General features: G+C 44.8%; 1 protein-coding gene across 1 annotated transcript in view; it reads left to right on the forward strand.

Annotated features, from left to right (window-relative positions):
- Positions 1–250: 250 nt before the first annotated feature.
- The window catches only part of ST8SIA6 (ST8 alpha-N-acetyl-neuraminide alpha-2,8-sialyltransferase 6), a 148274-nt gene continuing 129625 nt past the window's right edge, over positions 251–18899 (forward strand). Inside the window, exons 1-2 of the mRNA XM_039245887.1 lie at positions 251–816; positions 1284–1402. Coding sequence (XP_039101818.1) covers positions 718–816; positions 1284–1402 — 218 coding nt within the window. The 5' untranslated portion in view covers positions 251–717. The remainder of the gene's footprint in view (positions 817–1283; positions 1403–18899) is intronic.

Here is an 18899-nt window from a genome sequence, read left to right on the forward strand (position 1 = left end):
CCGAGCCTCTGAACCTGCGTCTCAGCAAGGGGCGCTTACACCTTCTCTCGGGTACCAGGATCTACCCAACGAAACCAGGTCCCTGGCAACCTTCGCGTGGGGCCATCCGGCCGAGCGGCTACCCAGTTTTGAAAGTTTTGAAGTGGGGCCCCTTCTTGCCTCCCTTCCACCCCTCCAAGTCCTCGCCCCGCACCGCAGGGACGCGGAACGAGCCGTGGCTCGCTTGGGTGCGCCGCGTGGGCTCCGGCGAAGAGCCCGCGGGCGCGCGGGAGAAGGCGAGGGCGCACAAAAGTTGGAGCCCAATCAGCACCGAGTCCAGCTCGCGAGTCCCAACCTTCAGGTGACCCCGCGCGGCGGCGGCGGCGGCGGCGGCGGCGACCAGAGCCCGCAGCAGCTCGGAGCGCCTCCGGCAGGAGAGGAGGCGAGCTCGGCGACTCGTCACCGCCGCCCGAGCGCCGAGCTCGGCGGCCCGGGGCCGGGCGCCAGCAGGCGGGAGCCGGCACGCGCGCCCCCTCGCTCTGCCCCCGCGCGCCGTGCGGGCTGGGCCGGGGCGCCCGGGAGTGCGGGCCCGCGCCGCGCGCCGGCCTCACCCCTCCCCGCCGCCCGTGAACACCGGAGGTGTGCGCGGCGGCGGCGGCGGCGGCGGCGGTGAGTCGGGCCGGCCGGGCTGCGCTTCTCCGGGGCAGCCGCGGCCGGCGGCGGTGCGCGGGGCTCAGGATGCGGCCGGGGGGCGCGCTGCTCGCCCTGCTCGCCGGCCTGCTGCTGCTGCTGCGCCTGCNCGAGCTGTGCGCGCTGCGGCCCGCGCCCCGCGCGCTCGTGCTCGACGCGCACCCGGCCCTGCGCCTGCACTCGGCCGCCTTCCGCCGCGCCCCCGCCCCCCCCCCCGCCGCCGCCGCCGAGCCGCCCCACTCGCCGCGCGGACTCTCACCGCCGCCGAGGGCAGCCGACGGGCGGCGGCCGCACGAGGGCGGGCCGGGAAGCGGGGCGTCCAGGAGGCGCGGCTGGCTGCGTGGGGGTGACCGAGGGGCGACGCCCGGACCGGGTGGGCCCCGGCCGCGGCGGGGAGGGTCGGCGGAGCGGGCCCTGCCGTCGGGTGCCCCGGCCGGCCGTCTCCTGGGCTCGGCGTTCCGGTCCCTGCTCTCCCTCCCTCCCCGCGCGAAGCCCCTTCAAACTCCGGGGTTGGGGAGCTGCTGGGGTGGGGGAGCCGGGGCGCGCGGGGACGCCCCGGCCAGGTGCGAGCGCGCGGCGGCTGCCGAGCCTGCCAGCGAGGTGTGACAACTTAGTTTTCTTCCCGGCGGTGCAGGCTCTTGGCGGAGGAGGGCAGGGACGCCACCCGCGGCACCCCCGCCGCGCTGAGGACGCTCCGGAGCCCCGCGACCCAGCTGCCGCGCCCCACGAACAGGTACCCGCGGCGCGGGGCGGCTGCACCCGCAGGACTCGCTTCGAGTTGTCTGGCTGGGACCGCACGGCTGAGCGGGTGTGGGTGTCTGAGTGTGTGTGTGTGTGTGTGTGTGTGTGTGTTTGTGTAACCCCTCTCGCTCCCTCAGCCTTCCCCTGTAAAGCCTGTTCCTCCGTGCAGAGGTTCTTCGAACCAAGGGAGATGCCCAAACAGCTGCACTTTAAAAAATGAGTGCTGAGGTCCCTTCTCCATAAGCGTGTGTTGAATCCCCCCGCGCCCCCCTCCCCGCCAGAGAGGCAGCTCGGCCTGTCTACACAGGGGTTTGGTCGGTTTGCTTTCTGTCTTTATGCTTTCCAGGGCACCCGTGGAAGATTCACGTTTGGGGAATTCTGTGCACAACACTGGGGATGTTTTTGTCCTTAGTGAATGGAGGCTTCAAATTGTTCCTTTTCACTCCGAGGACTGTTTATCCGTGTGCAATAATTTTTTGGTTTAAGTCTTTTTTTTTTTTTCCTGATTATAAAAGTCATTCATGCTTGTTGCAGAAAGTTAGATAATATGAGAAACGTATTAAAAAATATTCACCGGGAGCTCTGCCACCCAGAGATCCTGTTAAGGCTTCGGTCTGTATTCTTCCAGGAGTTTTTCCTATGTGCATAGATTTTAAGAATATACCGAAGATTATACTTTGGTGTTTGTGTTCTGCCCTTTTTCCCTAAAAAAAAAAAATGGACAATGCAGTACATTTCATTAAGCCCCCCCCAACATTGCTTATGATTGTTGCATAATTCATCATATGAACGTGCCATCGTCTATTTAACTGTTTGTGGTTGCAGACATTTAGATGGTTTCCTGTTTTGTTTTTTATTTGCTGCTAATAATTCTGTTAAGTGCATCTGTGTATGTAAATCCTCATCTGCAATTAATTCTCCAGGATGGAGCGAGAGAAGTTGTATGGTTAGGTTAAAGAGTATGTACATTACATTGTAGCTTCCAAACACACATGGCCAATTACATCCTAGAAGCGTGGATTCAGTTTACATTTTCACCGAAGAATGTACTGCTTTGTGCCTCAGCATTGCTGTTCTCTCTGCAGTTTTGTGTATCGCCTCTTTTCCTCTGCTTATCGCTTGTGACTCCCTTCGCCTCTGTTTCCTTCTGTATATTCTTGGCTCTTGGAGAGTCTGAATCTTCGGATTGCATGACCCCAGGCCCTTGGGTTGCTCCTGCATGGTCCTGAGAAGAGTCTGGGCCGACCTGGAAGAAATCTTGAAGTGCAGGGGCAGCCTCTCATAACCCTGCGATTCGAATTTTACAGCAGGTTAGAGGCACTAAGAAATCGTGGAGTCACAAAGCTTTAGAGAAAAATAGTGGCCTCACGCTTTGCGTTGCAGGGTTGTGGACTATAGATAGCGTAGCTTTCCAGTGATCTGGGGAGCACTCCATCTCTTTCCAGGCTTTGGTGCTGTTCGTTATCCATTTTGGCGTTTCCCCTTGGGGAAATTAGAAAGAATGCGCTAATTGAATTTTCTGGTCCTAGGCCTTTTTTGAGGTAATTCTTTGATGAATTTTTCAGCTTCCTTTGGCATACTTCTTTTCTACTTTGCATACTTCTTGAGCTACTAGAGGTAATATATATGTTTTCTCTGAATCTAGTTCCAAGATTTTTTAGACCATTCTGGTACGTGTTTTAAAAACCTGCCGGATTTATTTTCTCTCCCCTTGACCATTTATGATTCCGATGATTTATGTAGCTGGGGTGGGATTTTTAATTTATGCTACTTGATTATGTAGAGGAATTCTAATTTCTTAATTTATCTGTAGCAGATCTGCTCTTTCCTTCACGAGCCCCGCACTGGAGGTGATAGGTAAAAGTTACAATCTAATAGTAATGCTAAGAGCAATAAAGATGGCCAATACTTATCGAATGTTTTTTTGGGCCAGATACTGATCTAAGCACTTTACACTTATTACCTCACTTGAGCCTGAAGAAATACGGAGGGAAACTATGATTCAGTCTTCATTTTATTGTTGAGGAAACTGAGGCACAGAGAGATTAAGTAAATCGCCCAGAGTCACAGAGTTCGCAAATTTGAGGAGTCAGGAGTCAGACCCAGGCCATGTGGATCCAGAATCCCCCTCTCTCTCTTTTAAATTTTCATGCTTATTCATTTTTGAGAGAGAGACAGAGAGACAGAGCATGAGCGAGGGAGGGGCAGAGAGAGACAGAGACACAGAATCCAAAGCAGGCTCCAGCCTCTGAGCTGTCAGCACAGAGCCGGACGCGGGGCTCGAACCCACTGAGCTGAAGTTGGATGCTCAACCGACTGAGCTACGCAGGCATTCCCAGAATCCCACACTCTTAACGTCCCTACTCGATAGCCTTCCTTAGGTGCTAGGCAAGATGGTGTTTGTGTGTGTGTGTTAAAGCTTACTCAGATGTGACAATTTAAGCAACTCTTTCTAGTGAATATTAATTCTTTCTGGGAGCAAATACTCAGCCTTTCATATGGTTTCCACCATCTCTTCTTACTTAAAGATGATGCCCAGATCTAAGGGGAGAGGGCCTTAAATGATGTGTGGGTACAGTTAAGGGCTGGGCTTCATGATCATGGTACCTTTGGCTCTGCCGGTCTCCAGGGCGATGTTGTCCGTTTTCTATCTGACGGCTGCTGAGAGCCAATTAGGAAGCTGCAGCGTGTGGTCCCTTCTTTTTCCTCAGGTTTTCTACCCTCCTGGGACCCCGCTCTATCGACCTCACCTGAGTGAGCTCCTGATGCTCCGTCTCAGGGATCTGGTGAAGATTCTCTTTGAGTCCTATACTGCACCGTCACTCTGCGACATTTGCTCTGATGCTCTCACATCCAGCTCTGAGTAGCCAGCTCCACAGCCAGTCTGCTGGCTATTTCTGGAACCCATCTAAACATAGAAGAGCCAGAGCTGGTTCAGGAAATGAAATATCAGGGCCTCCCTCGACTTGCCCCATGCCCTGTTCTAAGTTCATTTCAGGCTGGGAGGTTGCCCAAGAGGTGATCTCTTTTCAGGGTCCCAGTTGGGGGAGGAGGTCAAATCCCCTCTACCCTGTGGTCACCCTTACCTTTCTGTCCCCAAGCCGGAGCTCTCCTCTTCCTTTCTCTGTCTTCTTTCCACCCATGCTCCCAGTTAGAGATGTGCAGGCTACCCCTGTCCCTCTTTTCTTTTGTCCTAACTCAGACCTCCAGGCCTGATTCAGACCGAAAGCCTTAGTGGTAATTTGTGGGGACCAGGAGTAAAAAGGGTGAGAAAGCTCCAGAAGCTGTGTCTTCCTGGTAAGATGGTTAACGTGCTGAAGAGGCAGAATGAGAGGGATTTGGAAAATCTTTTCTTGGGGCAATAGCATAACTTGTTTTGCTTGCCTAAAGCTCAGTATCACCCTATGCTTTCTCTTTGCATTTTTTCAGTAACAAGTCTCTCTCTCTCCCTCTCTCTCTCCAGAAGCCCCCAAAGGATGCTTTAAAATGACTTACGGAAAAATCATGTCAGAGTCAGAAAGACCAAAGAGAAAAATTTAATAATAATTCTCAAAACATAACCCCATAACAGTGGACATTTTCTCTTTCTAATAAGCTTTGTCAGAGTCTGTCATGGGTTTGTGTCTGATATCCGGCTCTTGGATTTATTTGTCAAGTCTGATATTTTTTCCATGTTGTATTTCCTTTGTGTTACCTTTTGTTGTTGTTTAAATCATACCTTCTTTCCCAGTTCAGGACTTGAAGTGAATGCTTTATTTTTTCCCCATTTTTCTTTGTAACAGAAATACTTACTACTAAATATTTACTCCTAAAATTTACTACTGTGAATTTTCCTTGGAATACGGCTTTGGATCCGTTCCTCAAGTTTGGATACATAGTGTTCAGATTTTTAAAATGTATTCTAAACTGTTTATAATTACATTAAAAGTTTTTTAAGATTTTGTTTTGTTTTTAAGTAATCTCTGCACCCAATGTGGGGCTCCAGCTTACAACCCTGAGATTAAGAGCTACATGCTCCTCCCACTGAGCCACCCCGGCACCCCTATGATTAAATTAAAATTTTAAATAACTTTTATATTTGTAGTTATTTAGGAGAGTCCTGTTTAAGACACTTGTTAAATGTTTATTTTTGAGAAAGAGAGTGCAGGGGAGGGGCAGACAGAGAGGGGGACAGAGAGAGAGGGAGACAGGCTGACAGCAGAGAGCCCATGGTGGGGCTCGAACTCATGAACCATAAGATAATGACCTGAGCCAAACTTGGACACTTAACCGACTGACCCAGGAGAGTACTTTTAAATTTCCAAGTGGTTGGAATTCAAAAAAATACGAATTGAATGTTCTTTCTCTCTCTCTCTCTCTTTTTTTTTTTTTGGAATATTCTCTCTTAATATTAATTTCATTTTTGAGGATAAAAGAAATCCAGTAAAATCTGCTATGATGTCATAAAGTCAGTTCTCAAATTAGGAGAGCTCAGACTGTGGTGATGTTAACCGCACGGCCAGAGCAAGTGTCTGTGAGTAGCCGGCTTGGAATTCCAGGCTCCCTCCATGGAATTATCCAGGTCCCGGTTGTGACTTGGCACCTGTGAGTTCAGCGTCCATTCTGGCTTCAGCGTCCGTCGTGGTGACCAAGGACTGGTGGCTGGCTGGCTTTCCTGGAGCGCAGCGGCTCTGCTTTGAAAGTCTTGGTCATCGTTGCCCACGTCAGTGCGCCATCTGGGATGATTGGACTCTGAGTTTTCCAGACCCGTGGGGACCCTACTTCTACTTTTGTGCGTTCCTATAGAGCCCTACCTGCTTCTTCCATTAATGCACTGTCTCTGCTCCCTGTGACCCTTTGTCCCTGCGATGGAACTTTGACTTGTCCCTGTTTGAGACCCTGGCTTCCGCGGAGACCAGACATCGAAAGTCGGTTGTGTTATATCCCAACTTATTATTGTTATGGAGAGATGTTATTTCATGTGTTTTTATTAAAAATTTTTTTAACGTTTACTTATTTTTAAGAGAGGGGGAGGGAGAGAGACCGATTGCGAATGAGAGACGGGCAGAGAGAGGGAGGCACAGAATCTGAAGCAGGCTCCAGGTTCCGCCCTTCGAGCACAGAGCCCGATGCGGGACCGAACTCGCCAACCTTGGGATCTTGACCTGAGCGGAAGTGGGACACTTAACTGGCTGAGTCACCCAGGCGCGCCTTATTTCATGTTTTTAGATGAACACAGAGGGAAAAAGAAAACTGCCTGTCATTTCAACGTCCAAAAGATGGGTGCTATTCATATTTTCGATAACTTTGATTACACGTACCTAGTAATTTTGCTATGCATATTTTGGTACGGGTTAGTAGCCCTTTTTTAACAACATCTCAACTTCACATCATTAGTCTTCTGCAACATCGGTTTTAGAACATGATGTTTGAATGGGTGCTCGTACCGTAATTTATTTATTCTTTCCTTTTGCACGTTGGGGTTATTTATTCTTTTTGGTTTTGATTTACACTCTGATATGAACACCTTTATATCCTTGCATATATTCTTGATTATTCAGATAAATGAATAGACGTGAAGGGGCTCGATCAAAGAATATATGAAATTTCAAAATGTTGCTATGACTTGTCCAACAACAATAGTTGATTCCAACATATACTCACGTTAGCAAAGTATGAGAGTGACCATTGATTCTAACTCTCAGCTGTTTTGTGCATTAGACTTTCTCTTCGTTCTTCTAGTTTCATTCTCAAGAGATCATCATTTTGTTAATGTCTTAATTTGTATGTATTTGCTTATCAATGTGTTTAATTTTTAAGATATTTTTTATTTTAAGTTGGCTTTTCATTCTCTTGTCTGTATTTGTGTCAAGATACTCCATTTTCTTAGTGATTTAGAAGAGGGTTATGAAGACCAAGAATATAACATTAATTAACCATGCATTTAAATTGATTTTCTAATTTAGTTAACAATTATGTCTGTGGTTATGTAGTGTGTACAAGTTTTCAACCTTTCTGTATTCCTGTCATTTATATCTACTTTTCTTTCTCAGTTCTGCTTCTGAACTGATAAACTTACTGATCATTTATTGATGTGGTCATTAGGCTGAGATAAGTGTGCATTTTAAACGCATTTTTATATATTTAAACCTTTACTCCATCTAGAACTTCTCTTGGCGTGTGGCAGAAGGCATGGGCTTTTATTAATCAATTATTCTATCATGCACTTTCTCCTTTGATAGATTAAGAATTCTTTTTTTAAAGATTTGAATTAAGCTCTTGCTTACCAATCTAGGAATATTGATTATAGATTCTCTTTTCAATGTTTGCCTTTTCTCGTGGTAAATGAGCCCTCCCTGCTTCTTCAGGTCTTGTTTCCATTCCTTTCTTGGTCAGCCTTGGAATGTGGATGATGGTGTTTCTGAAACTTCAGATGTTTAAGGATGCAGTTCTTATTTTTCACATATGAGTACTGAAATATTGCATCATGACTCTACCTTTTTTTGTTTTTTGTCTAAAGTTTTTATTTCTGTTCCATTTTTTGCTTTTTAGGGCCCTGAAAAACAAATAAGAGCAATCTTAACTTTTCCTTTTTCTTTTTTTTTTTAAGTTTATTTATTTCTTTTGAGAGAGGAGGGAGAGGGAGAAGCAAAGAGAGAGAGAGAGAGGAGAGAGAATCCTAAGCGCAGAGCCCAATGCAGGCCTGATCACGAACCTTGAGATCATGGCCTGAGCTGAAATCAGGAGCCAGATGCTTAACCTACTGAGCCACCCAGGCGTGCCTTAACTTTTATTTTTTCAGAAGACATCTTTTGAAAGGTTTGGTGATTTGTTTTATGGATCCAGAGAGGATATTTCTTCTACTTAAAAGCTGTTAAATTTAGGGATGCCTTGGTTCAGTCGGTTAAGCATCCAACTTCGGCTCAGGTCATGATCTCGCAGTCTGTGGGTTCGAGCCCCGTGTTGGGCTCTGTGCTGACAGCTCAGAGCCTGAAGCCTGTTTCAGATTCTGTGTCTCCCTCTCTCTCTGCCCCTCCCCAGCTCATGCTCTGTCTCTCTCAGCCTCAAAAATAAATAAACGTTAAAAAAATTGTTAAATTACAGCGATATGTCTTTTTGGTGACCTCTTGCGGTTAATTTTTTCTGTAAACTTTTTTTAATCCACTGGCCTGTTTATTCTTTTTTGTGTTCTATCATGGATTCCTTGATGTGTTCCACACTCTGCTATAAACAGTGTGGATGTGTTCCACAATTCTGGTGAATTGAGTCATTTTGTGTCTTGCATTGCTATACTTTTTACCTACCATTGCCTTTCCATGTAAACAGAATTTTTTTTTTTTACTTTAGTTTTCTCTCTGCGTATGTGTGTTTTTTTCCCCCTCTCCTCTCTGGGATGGCTGCTCAAAGCTGTCCTCTGCATTACTGAGTTATTTCTCTGTAGTGTCATTTCTCTGTTTTGCCATGTCTAAAACAGTGAATCTATTACATTTTTATTCTTTACAATTTTTTTCATCCCAGCCTGCATCTTAGCACATCAGTTTACTTACATCTTTGAAAGCGTCTAAGTAACTTTTTACTAAACCTCTTCTTCCATTTCTTCCAGTTTTCTTGCATTTTATTGAAAACACAAAGCAAATGCTTTCTAAAGTTTCTCCTGCTTCTTAGAGTGATTATTTTTCGAAAGTATAATTTTTTCTTATATCTTGGGAATACTGTTCTCCCAAGTTAGAGAATATTTTTTTTAATGTTTTTATTTAAATGCCAGTTAGTTGACATACAGTGTTTTACTCGTTTCAGGTGTACAGTACAGTGATTCAGCACTTCCGTACATCACCCAGTGCTAATCATAAGTGTACACCTAAATTCTCATCACTATTTAACCCATCCTGCTACCCACCTCCCCTCTGGTAACCTTCAGTTCATTCTCTATAATTAAGAGTCTCTTTCTTGGTTTGCCTCTCCTTTTTTTCTTTTTTTTTTTACCCCCTTTGCTCAATTGTTTTGTTTCTTAAATTCCACATATGAGTGAAATCATATGGTATTCGTCTTTCTCTGAGTGACTTATTTTGCTTAGGATAATACTCTAGCTCCATCCACACCATTGCAGATGGCAGGATTTCAGTCTTTTTTATGGCTGAGTAATATTCCATTGTATGTATATATCATATCTTCAGCTACTCGATGGACACTTGGGCTGTTTCCAAAGTTTGGCTATTGTAGATAATGCTGCTATATAAATATTGGGGTGCATGTATCCCTTTGAATCAGTGTTTTTGTATTCTTTGGGTAAATGCTTACTAGTGCAGTTGCTGGATCTTAAGGTAGTGCTATTTCTAACTTTTTGAAGACCCTTCATACTGTTTTCCAGAGTATTCCCATCAACATCAACAGTGTAATGGGTTCCCCTTTCTCTACATCCTCGCCAGCACCTTGTGTTGTTTGTCATGTTGTTGATTTTAGCCATTCTGACAGGGGTGAGGTGCTGTCTCATTAGAGTTTTGATTTGTATTTCCCTGATGATATGTGATGTTGAGCATCTTTTCACATGTCTGTTGGCCATATGTATGTCTTCTTTGGAAAAATGTCTTTTCATTTCTTCTGTCCATTTTTTAATTGGTTTTGGGGTATTGAGTTTTATAAGTTCTTTATACATTTTGGATACCAGCCACTTATGAGATGTGTCACTTGTAAATATCCTCTTTCATTCCCTTTTGTTGCCTTTTAGTGTTGTTGATTATTTTCTTCACAGTGTAGAAGTTTTTATTTTGATGTAGTTCCAGTATTTTATTATATATTTAATTTTATTTATTCATTTTTAAATGTTTATTTATTCTCTTATAGAAATAAAGAAAGAGAGAGAAAGAGAGAGTGAGCGCATATGTGTGGATGAATTGGGGGAGGGGCAGAGAGGGAAGGAGAGAAAGAGGGAGAGGGGGAGGGGGGGAGAGAGAGAGAGAGAGAGAGAGAGAGAGAGAGAATCTCAAGCAGGCTCCACACTCAACACAGAGCCTGACATCCGGCTCAGTCTCATGACTGTGAGAGCATGACCTGAACCAAAATCAAGAGTTGGACACTTCACTGACTGAGCCAGCCACGTGCCCCTGTCTTTCTGTTTCTTTGTGTCCTCTTCAATTTCTTTCATTAGCGTTTTATAGTTTTCAGAGTATAGGTCTTTCACTTCTTTTGTTAGGTTTATTCCTAAGTATCTTGTGGGTTTTGGTGCAATTAAATGGGGTTGATTCTTTAATTTATCTTTCTGCTGCTTCGTTATTGATGTATGGAAATGCAACTGATCTTGTATCCTGTGACTTTGCTGAATTTATTAGATTTGCAATTATTCAGGGGAGGCTTTCAGGTTTTCGATATGTAGTATCATGTCGTCTGTAGATGGTGAAAATTTTACTTCTTCCTTGCTTTTTTGGTACCTTTTATGTCTTTTTGTTGTCTGATGGCTGTGGCTGGGACTTCTAGTACTATGTTAAATAAAAGGGATGAGAGCAGATATCTCTGTCTTGTTCCTGACCATAGGATGATATTAGTTGTCGGGTTTTCTTATATGGCCTTGATTATGTTGAGGAATGTTCCCTCTGCACTTATTTGTTGAGGTTTCTTATCACGAATGGATGTTTTCTTTGTCAAATGCTTTTCCTGCATCTATTGAGAGGATCATATGGTTCTTATTCTTTCTTTTACTTACGTGGTGTATCGTGTTGTATGATATGCACATATTGAACCACCCTTGAAACCCAGGAATAAATCACACTTGATTGTGGTGAATGATTCTTTTAATGCATTGTTGGATTCAGTTTGCTAGTATTCTATTGAGAGTTTTGCCTCCATAGTTACCAGGGATATTGGCCTGTACTTTTCTTTTTTAGTGGACTCATTGTCTGCGTTGGTTAGGCTGGCCTCATAGAATGAATTTGAAGTTTCCCTTTCTTTTTTATTTTTTGGAATTGGCTGAGAAGAACGGGTATTAACTCTTCTTCAAATGTTTGGTAGAATTCACCTGTGAAGCCAACTGGCCTTGGATTTTTGTTTATTGGGAGATTTTTTTTTTTTTATTACTGATACAGTTTCTTTTCTGGTTATCAGTCTGTTCCTATTTCAGTTATGGTAGTTTGTGAGCTTCTAGGAATTTGTCCATTTCTCCCAGATTGCCCAGTTTGTTGGCATATAATTTTTCATAGTATTCTCTTATAATTATATTTCTGTGGTATTGGTTGTGATCTGTCCCCTTTCATTCATGATTTTATCTATTTTGGTCCTTTCTCTTTTCATTTTGATAATTCTGGCGAGGGATTTATCAATTTTGTTAATTCTTTCAAAGAACCAGCTCTTAGTTGGGTTTACCTGTTCTGCTACTTTTGTTTGTTTCTTTCTATATTATTTATTTCAGCTCTAATTTTTATTATTTCCCTTCTTTCACTAGGTTTAGGCTTTTTTTTTCTGTTCCTTTTCTAGCTTTTTAAGGTATAAAAGGTTACGTTGTGTATTTGGGATAGGCCTGAATTGCAATGTAGTTTCCTCTTAGGACTGACTTTGCTGCATCCCAAAGGATTTGGGCTGTTGTGTTTTCATTTTCATTTGCTCCCGTGTATTTTTTAGTTTCTTTTTTAAATTCCTGGTTAACCCATTCATTCTTTAGTAGGATGTTCTTTAAGCTCCATGCATTTAAGAGCTTTCCAAATATTTTTCTTGTGGTTGACTTCAAATTTCATACTGTTGTGACCTGAAAATATGCATGGTATGATTTCAGATTTTTTTGTAGGGCTGATTTGTGACCCAGTATGTGATCTGTTCTGGAGAGTTTTCCATGTACATTTGTGAAGAATGTGTATTCTGCTGCTTTAAGATGGAATGTTCTGAATATATCTGTTAAGTCCATTTGGTTTAGTGTTTCATTCAAAGCCATTGTTTCCTTATTGATTTTCTGTTTAGATGATCTGTCCCCTGGTATAAATGGGATGTTGAAGTCCCTTACTATTATTGTATTATTATCAATGAGTTCCTTAATGTTTGGTGTTCATTGTTTTATATATTTGGGTGCTCTCATGTTGGGTGCATATTTACAATTGTTAGATCTTCTTGCTAAATTGTCCTCTTTTATATGATATAGTGCCCTTCGTCATCTCTTGTTACAGTCTTTGTATTAAAGTCTTTTTTTTTTTTAATGTTTTATTTATTTCTAGGAGAGAGAGAGACAGTGTGAGCAGGGGAGGGTCAGAGAGAGAGGGAGTCACAGACTCCGAAACAGGCTCCAGGCTCTGAGGTGGCAGTCAGCACAGAGCCCGACGCGGGGCCCAAACCCATGAACCACGAGATCATGACCTGAGCCAAAGTCAGTCGCCCAACCGACTAAGCCACCCAGGCGCCCCCCCCCCTTTTTTTTTGATAAAAGTATTGCTACGTCAGCTTCTTTTGACATCATTTGCATGGTAAATGTTTCTCCGTCCCCTCACTTTCAATTTGCAAGTGTCTGTAGGTCTCAACTTAGTCTCTTATAGGCAGCACATAGATGCATCTTGTTTTTTTAAATCCATTCTGACACCCTATGTCTTTTGATGGGAGCATTTAGTCTATTTGCATTCAGAGTAATAATTTTTTCTTTTTTTGTTTTTTACATTCAGAGTAGTTATTGATAATGTATTTATTGACATTTTATTACTTGTTTTGTCCTGTTTCTGGAAATTTTCTATGTTCCTTTCTTGTCTTTGCCACTGTTGGTCTTTCTTTTCTACTCAAAGAGTCCCCTTTACTATTTCTTGCAGGTCTGGTTTAGTGTTCATGAGCTCCTTTAGTTTTTGTTTATCTGCAAAACTCTGTCTCTCCTTCTATTCTGAATGACAGCCTAGCTGGATAAAGTATTCTTGGCTGCAGATATTTCCCATTCAGCCCTTCAAATATATCATGCCATTCCTTTTTGGCTTGGCAAGTTTCTGTTGAGAAATTTCCAGCTAGCATTATGTCTCTTCCTTTATAAGTTAATGACTTCTTTTGTACTGTTGTATTTAAGATGTTTTTTTCTTATCACTGTACTTTGCAAATTTAATTACAGTATGTTTTGGTATTGGTCTGCTTTTGTTGATTTTGATGGATGTTCCCTATGCCTCTGATCTGGATGCCCGGTTCATTCCCCAGATTAGGGATGTTTTCAGCTATGATTTCCTTATATAAATTTTCTGCCCGTATTTTCTCTATTCTTTTTCTGAGACTCCTATTGTAGATGTTATTATGTTTGTTGAGGTCACTGAGCTCTCTAAGTATATTCTTGTGTTCCATAATTATTCTTTCTTTCATTTGTTCACTTTCATTTCATTATTCTCCATTATTTTGTCTTCTTTATCACTAATTCATTCCTCTTACTCTTCTAGCCTGCTGTTCATTTCATCAAGTCTGTTTTTCAGTGTTATTTATTATATTCTTTGTCTCTGATTGATTCTTTTTAACTCTTTTATCTCTGTGGTAAGAGTCTCACTGATGTCTTCTATTCTTTTCTCAAGCCCAGCGAATGTCCTTATGATTGGTGTTTTACATTCTCAATCCCAAACATGTTGCTTATATTGATTTTGCTGAGATCTCTGCCATGGCCTTATCTTATTTCATTTGGGATCCATTCCTCCATCTTGGCATTTTGTTTAAGTCTCTGCCTTCTTCTGTGTGTTAGGAAACCCAGTTGTTTTTTGTTCCTGAGAGCAACAGAAAAAACAATTGCTGGTGTGTGCTCTACTGTTGTGTTTTGGCTGCTCTATACTTCAAGGCAGTTATCTGGAGAGGCTTTTCTAACCTGCTGTGGGCAGTGTTTGGTCCTTGGCCTAAATGTGGCAACCTTTAGCTAGGTGTGCTCAGTCTGCTTGTGATGTGAGACCTGACACCACTTCGACCAGAACTGAGGCCCTGCAGAACTCTCTGGTCTCGTGTGGTCTGGTGTCTCTTTGGAGACATGGTGTGGGCAGGGCTTTGTACTGGTCTTCTGGGGAAGGGATCTGCCACTCTGGGACTGAGGCAAGCCCGACTGGGAAGGGAAGAGTGCAGAGGGTATGGAGTTTGGTGTAAGCAAGGTAGGCAGCCAGTGTTGGAGCTGTGCTGCTTGCTGTAGGTGGCTCTGTGTTTATGCTGAGGAATGGAGAAGGGAAATGGTGCCAGCCAGCTGTCCTGTTCCCAGAGAACTCTGCCTCCCACGGGAACCCTCTGGGGAGAGTGAATTACCTGCCCACTGTGTGGCCCAGGCATTCTTCAAATCGCTGCTTCCATGCCATCGGCCCCTCAGTCGTTTGCCTGTCTTCTCTCCAGGAACAGGGCACCGCCCTCATGGCTCTATCCCAGCCAAGCCTGCTGACCTTTATTTAAAACTCCAGGCTTTACGCCCTACTGGTTGCAAAAACTTATGAAATTCAGCCCCATTTGTTTTCTTCCGCCAGTGGCTTTGGGGAAACGTTCTCTTTGTGTCTTCCCCTATATGCTCTTCTCCGTCTCTCTTTCCCCTTTGCCGCAACCACGGCTCTCTCCCCTTCACAGCAACTGCGGTTTATTTCTCCCCTAAACCACTTCCTGCCTTCTTTGATATGGCCTCTTCTCTTCTGTTAGTTGTGGAGTTTGTTATGTCATCATCAGGTTGATATCTGGGGTTTTCAGAATGACTTGATAGTTACCTAGTTGTGTTCCTGAGACAAGACAAGCCTAGGGTCCTACTATTCTGCCTCCATCTTCCAGAGGGATCCAGTTAGAGAATCTTTTAAACATATTTTATGTTTCGTTTTGTGGGTTTTTTTTTTTTTTTTGCCTTCTTTTTAATTTAGATATCTCTGCATGAGAAGGCCTCTCCCTAGCCTTGTGCTCGTCAGACAGGCTGCCTTAGAATGCCTTGAGGTGCCCACCAGGGGCGGAAAGATTCCCCTTCATAGAGCACACACCAGACCACCAGATGAGAGGCTGAGCCATCCAGCCCATAAACAAATGTCTGACTTGTTTCAATTCACATAAAAAAATTGTGGTAAAATACAGGTAACGTTAAGTTTCCTAATTTGAGGTTTTTTAATGTTTTATTTATTTCTGAGAGAGAGAGAGAGAGAGAGAGGCAGCATGAGCAGGGGAGGGTAGAGAGAGAGGGAGACACAGAATCAGAAGCAGGCCCCAGGCTCTGAGCTAGTTGTCAACACAGAGCCTGATGCGGGGCTTGAACCCACGAACCGTGTGATCATGACCTGAGCCGGAGTCGGACGCTTAGCCAACTGAGCCACCCAGGCGCCCCCTAATTTGAGTTTTGTAAAGACAGAACCTCAAATCTGTCTCTTGTTCTCATGTGTTGATCTCATGACTGCCAGAAAGTGCATGTATTCTTAAGTTACCCTAAACGACCTGGACTTTTGGTGCTGACGGGAGTGGTGCATGCCAAATGTCACCTGAAATCCAGGGAGGGCTGGGGTCCCGGAGCTCTCTTCATAGCTGCCACCTCCTTTACATACCAGGGTATGGGGACTGATTTTCTTTCTTGTCCCATTTCTGTCCCATATATACCATAAGGTAGTATGATGTGATATGATACGATATGATATAATAATATGCGTAGATACAATCACAAGACAATGTAGAAAGGGAATAATGAACAAATACTTGGCATAGTGGCATCACAACAGCCTCTGCCGTCCCCGGAAGCAAGTCCTTGCTGTGTGGGCACAGCCACCCGATTTTCTGGGTGGGGCAGGCTCTCTGTGTTCAGGTAAAGGTAGACAGTAGGAGGAAGGTCAAAGCCACCCTGTTTTTTTTTCTCCCTGGACCTGCTGTTTCATTAGCTGCTGGTAATTTCTCGTGTGGGTGCACATGCCCCCTAATTGTTACCAGTATTTCTCCCCTGAATCTGACAAATTTCTGAAGCCGCTATCTGTCGCCGTCAAAATGTGCTGTTGTCATTTTGTGTAGGCTTGGGTACTTTCAGAAGAATGTGAATAGTCTGGAAGAGAGACAATCAGGCGCTGTTTGCTCTTGGCTGCCTCGTACTGAAAGTAGTAATAATGTTTTATTCGACTTTTTTGTTGTTGTCTATGTTCACACTGGGATCATAATCGTGAGCTTCAGAAATTCAAGATGAGTGTGAACTAGAGCTTGGAAAAGGGCCATCAAGCTAAACATAAGTCTGCAACAGCTGCTTTTCACCCTCCTGTACCCCTCTCCTCTCTACCCCACCCTCCAAGTGGATGAAGCCTATTGAATTTTATTTTTGAGAACAATATAATTCACTTTGGTGCTTTTACTCCTTTGCTTTTAGGAGTCATGATACTGTATGTATCCTGATTTTAAAAATTCAGTACACTTGAAAGTTGCCTTGAGTCGAGTGTCTGAAATCATTCGAAACGAGGCTTTAAATCTTGCATTCTGCCTCTTTTTCTCCTTCCTAATCCTGTGTCTTAATTGGAGCCGTTCTTTTCAAGGCTTAACCTGGAGTTCACTTCTGCTCTGCTGCTGATCACGTCTCTCCTGGGAAAAAGCTGCGGGCACAGTTGTCCGGGGGAGGTGGGGGGGGGGGGCTACGACACGGGCTGTGGGCACTGTCGGCCCTTAGGCAGGAAAGCCAGGCTGGGCTTGAAGGACAGGAGGAAATGTGCTGCCATTTCCGTGGCTTTGGGGAGTAGGTGGAGGAGGCGGAGATCCGGACTTCAGGACGAGAAGGTGTCTGACTGCCCAGCTGTCATTTCACAGCTTATTGGAGGTGGACTCACATTTTCTCTCCGGCTCAGAGAACTCCACACCTTCTCAGGCCCTTTCTTCACCAGCAGGCTGGGGGTTTCTCGTCCTGGCTTGAGAAGTGACCCTCGGCAGACAATAGTGTTCACGCGTGTGGGTCCCAGTGAAGGTGGCTCCACTGAAGCAGCGATCAGGGTGGCCTCAGTGTGGTCTGGCCTTGCCTCTCCATTCGGCGTGCCCTGCATAGACGTTTCCCTGGAGCCGACAAGCCTCAGGACGACTTTTCTGGAGAAGCACAAACGTTTTTGAGAGATTAGGTGCTAACAGGGGACTAAAGAGAGGAGAGGCCTGGGCCCAGCAGAAGGGATTTGAAGAGAAGAAAAGGAAATAAATATATCTCCTCACCTGCCAGGTGCAGCGATTCTTTTTAGAGTCACTAATATTAGCTGCTGCTCTGCAGTTTCAGGGTGCAGAGGTTTCGACAGCCTCTCCTTTGGGGGTAGAAAAATAAGCCCTTTAAAGAGCTAGTGATGCCATGAATAAACTTGAGAAAAGTGTTCCTGTGTCCTGATGTCTGGTTTTATAGCTTTTGTTACCATTAAGAATAGGATTATTGGTGGGGTGCCTGGGTGGCTTAGTCGGTTAAGCGTCCGACTTTCGCTTAGGTCATGATCTCGCGGTTCGTGGGTTCGAGTCCCGCATCGGGCTCTGTGCTGACTGCCAGCTCAGAGCCTGGAGCCTGATTCAGAATCTGTAACACCCTCTCTCTCTGAACCTCCCCTGCTCACGCTGTCTCTCTCTCTCTCTCCTAGAAATAAATAAAAATTAAAAAAAAATATTTAAAAAAAAAAAAAGAATAGGATTATTGGTGGGGCGCCTGGGTGGCTCAGTCAGTTAAGCATCCGACTTCGGCTCAGGTCATGATCTCACCGTTCGTGGGTTTGAGCCCTGTATCGGACTCTGTGCTGACAGCAGCTCAGAGCCTGGAGCCTGCTTCAGATTCTGTCTCCCTCTCTCTTTGCCCCTCCCCTCCTCATGCTCTGTCTCTCTCTGTCTCTTGAAAAACAAATAAACATTAAAAAACATTTTAAGTTATGCTTGAGGGAACGCCTGCCTGGCTCAGGTGATTAAGCGTCTGACTTTGGCTCAGGTCATGATCTCACCGTTCATGGGTTCAAGTCCCGCGTCGGGCTCTGTGCTGAAGGCTCAGAGCCTGGAGCTGCTTCAGATTCTGTGTCTCCCTCTCTCTCTGCCCCTCCCTAGCTTGCTCTCTGTCTCTCTCTCAAAAATAAACATTAAAAAATTAAAAAACAAAAGGAATGTGATTATTGTTTTAGTAGATTTATCAATACACACTCAGGAGGTTAGCTATTCTAGGTCTGTCGTGAGCACGCCATGGAGGCCCGTACGTACGGATAGTGTCAGCTTTGTTCAGTCATCAAGCGAGGTTAGCATAACTGTAAAGCAGGTTCAGGATCCCAAACTCAGTGACCTTTCATTGTGCATTTAACTTGGCTTCGTCACGTCACGCAAAGCAAAGTCCGACACAATGGCACACCACCACCAAGGTCAGCCGGGGGTGAGAAGTCAGCAAACCCAGTGCGAAGGCAGGCCACGAGCGCACGCTTGCATAAGGACTTGTGTGGCCCAGGTCAGCTTACTGCTCCTTATGTGCATGCAGCGGGCCATCTCTGTATGTTCAAGGATCAGCTGGGCAGAGTCTTTGGCGGAAGTTGCCCTTTCAGTGTCGTCAGATGTGAAAGTATCAGTGTCTGGAGAGCCTGACAGTGGAATACAAAAGTCCCCCCAGGAGACTAATCCATCTTGAG

Source organism: Hyaena hyaena, unplaced genomic scaffold (genome assembly GCF_003009895.1).
Source record: "Hyaena hyaena isolate Hyena2069 unplaced genomic scaffold, ASM300989v1 scaffold_277, whole genome shotgun sequence".
In the NCBI taxonomy this organism is placed as follows: domain Eukaryota; kingdom Metazoa; phylum Chordata; class Mammalia; order Carnivora; family Hyaenidae; genus Hyaena; species Hyaena hyaena.